Source organism: Trichechus manatus, unplaced genomic scaffold (assembly GCF_000243295.1).
Source record: "Trichechus manatus latirostris isolate Lorelei unplaced genomic scaffold, TriManLat1.0 scaffold00225, whole genome shotgun sequence".
Lineage (NCBI taxonomy): Eukaryota > Metazoa > Chordata > Mammalia > Sirenia > Trichechidae > Trichechus > Trichechus manatus.
The window spans coordinates 3402556-3405220 of NW_004444161.1; the positions used below are offsets into that span (position 1 = coordinate 3402556).

The window sequence follows — 2665 nt, forward strand, 5'->3', positions numbered from 1 at the left end:
TTTGTTGAGGTTGAGTTTGAGCCATTTGTTCTGTTTGTTGAGGTTGAGTCTGAGGCTCTGGCTTTTCTTTTTTAGACTTCCTCCAACAAAAAAAGATACAACAAAAAAGTAAAAGAAACAACAAAAGAAACAACAATGGAAACAGATAAATCCTTTTGTCACTTTTCTGAGGGGGTGTGCCACTGTCAATGCTACCTCCAATGCCTTTATGCAGACAGTTGGGTGGGGCCCATCCGTATTTACAGTGGCATTGATGTTTATTGTTGCAGACTCCCCTCATGTTGCAGGTCTGAGCTGAACAATTACTTTTCAAAAGAGACATTTGGACACATTTTCTGTGGATGCAGATATTTCCTGGGCCACATTTTGTTCCATCTTTCACTTCACCGATATCAGGTATGGTCATCCCAAAATGATAGTCGGTACCCCAGCAGGAGACGCCATTGAAGTGAATAAAATGTACTGTAGAATGCTCTCTCAGAACAGGAATTTCTATAACATTTTCACACTGAACTCTCCCACACAGTATATCAGAGATAGCACATTTTACATACATAGAGCCATTTATACCACAGTGACCAAATCGATCACCTTGGGTGTTTATTTCTTTGTAGCATCTCTGATTTGCACTCTTTGCCTCTTTCCCAAAAATCTCCCTACACTGTTTATTGCGGTTATTGCATCTGTTTTCATAGCAGTAGCCCTCTTCCAAGCATGGGATCCCGTCCTGCACATATAAATCTTGAGGGCACTGATGGGATATTCCAGTGCACCACTCTGGAAGATCACATTCATTGACCTGCTGTCTACACAGCTCCCCTGGGGGCAAGAACTTGCAGTGTTTGCAACAAAGCCCAAAAGCACAAAGAGCCCCAGGACTCAGCATGCAGTTTGCCAGGCAACAGGGATCTTTTGTACAATACTTAAAGGATCCACAGTCACACTCCTCTTCTTCTTCAACCACACCATTCCCACAGCGCTTCCCTGTAGGGATGTTTCCTGTCTGTGGATTGTCACGCATACATTTCCAATTGTCTATAGTGGTTTTCCACCAATAAGCATAACTGCAGTTACTAAATCTAATTGATGGAATTTTTCGGGAATTCATTAAGCATGAACTTTGCCTACATGTACACGTATCTTTATCATGATTCATACCCATACTATGACCGAGCTCATGGGCCACGTAACTTGCAAAGTCTTTCAAGGTTAGATTAAGGAAAGAAACAACTCCACAGTTGTAACCCATTTTACATATTCCTCCAAGGAATGATAAACCAGGTAATCCTCTTAATGCCTTATTCATGTAAAGATGTACAACATTATGTGGTAGCCGGGGAGAAAGGTTTTTGACCTTCCATTGACAAAAATCTCTAAGAGTATTCTTTACATCATTTACTACAATAAAGTTTTTTTCAGTCCAGATCTCAACACCAAACAATAACAAATTAACACCCAATGCATCATAAATGGAATCTACTACATTGACAACATTGTATATATCCTCCTGCAACTTTGATGTATTCCTTTCGTAATGAAGGTATAGGGTATGGTCCACAACCACTGCATATGTAACAAACCACACATGAGTCCACCAGTCCTCAGAAGAACTTTGCTTCAGAGTTAAATTGGTAACCTCTTGAAAATCCAATTGCTGTGCTATTTTTTCCCCCATAAAGCCATGTCTCATGGATGGGAATTGTGTCTCATCATTGTCTATCTTATATACTAGATGTTCAGAAGTGGCAGAAAACATTATGGGCTTGATTTCATAAGCAATATCATTTATCTGTAGCATTCCTCGAAAGCCCCCAAAACAGGTACTGAGGGCTACCAGAGACTCCAGGTCCCCCTCCACATAACCATGATAGTAGCAGTCATTCTGGATAAAAGGCTGGTCCTCAAGGAGTGCACCATGGTCTGTGTAGGTGAACACAGACATGTGTCTGGATAGCAGAAACTTCTTGACCTTCATGTGCACGATGTGGCTCTGGCCACCAAAGTACAAGCTGTAAGAAAGCCAGCCAGGAGCATTCCTGCCTCTGCTAGTACCAGTTAGCTTTAAGGGAATCACCACTTCTGGGGAGCTGTGATATTGGGAGTGCTCAGCCTGGGTTTGTCCAGAAAAAGACAGCAATACCCTGAGCCAGTGCAACAGGACAAAGATCGTCATGTGGAACAAGGCTTCAGTCATAGTCATTATGCAGGAATCATCATGGAGCCATTGGTCAAGGGGAGAAGACAGGGCTGAGAGTCGCAGGTGGTCTGGCTCCTTCCTTTGAGCTTGTCAGTGTGTGGTACTAATCCTTAAAGGTATGTCTTCTGGCAGAGTTGGATCATCAGAGCTGTAGCACTATAGTAAAATAAAAAGCAGCATGTAGATGGGAGTAGTTATGAGTGGGTCCATTGGGAGAGAAAGAGAAAAGCATTGGATAAAAGTGATCAACATTTAGATCAACACATGATTCATGAAACTTTCTAGGATTTGGTCTTAAACATTGATGATGCAAAGTAAGACTGGAGATATAGGGAGGAAGGGAGTTTGACTATAGGTTGATAATTATTGAACCTGGATGATGGCCACATATGGACTGATTATACTGTTCCCTATCTATATGCATATGTGTGGACATTTCCACAATAGTTTAAATAAGAAGGCCTTAAG

At 41.7% G+C, this 2665-nt stretch overlaps 1 protein-coding gene across 1 annotated transcript in view; it reads right to left on the bottom strand.

The window, feature by feature from the left end:
• Positions 1–2407, bottom strand: part of LOC101342210 (disintegrin and metalloproteinase domain-containing protein 21) — a 2885-nt gene extending 478 nt beyond the window's left edge. The window contains exon 1 of the mRNA XM_023742919.1: positions 3–2407. Coding sequence (XP_023598687.1) covers positions 3–2200 — 2198 coding nt within the window. The 5' untranslated portion in view covers positions 2201–2407. The remainder of the gene's footprint in view (positions 1–2) is intronic.
• Between the last annotated feature and the right edge of the window lie 258 nt (positions 2408–2665).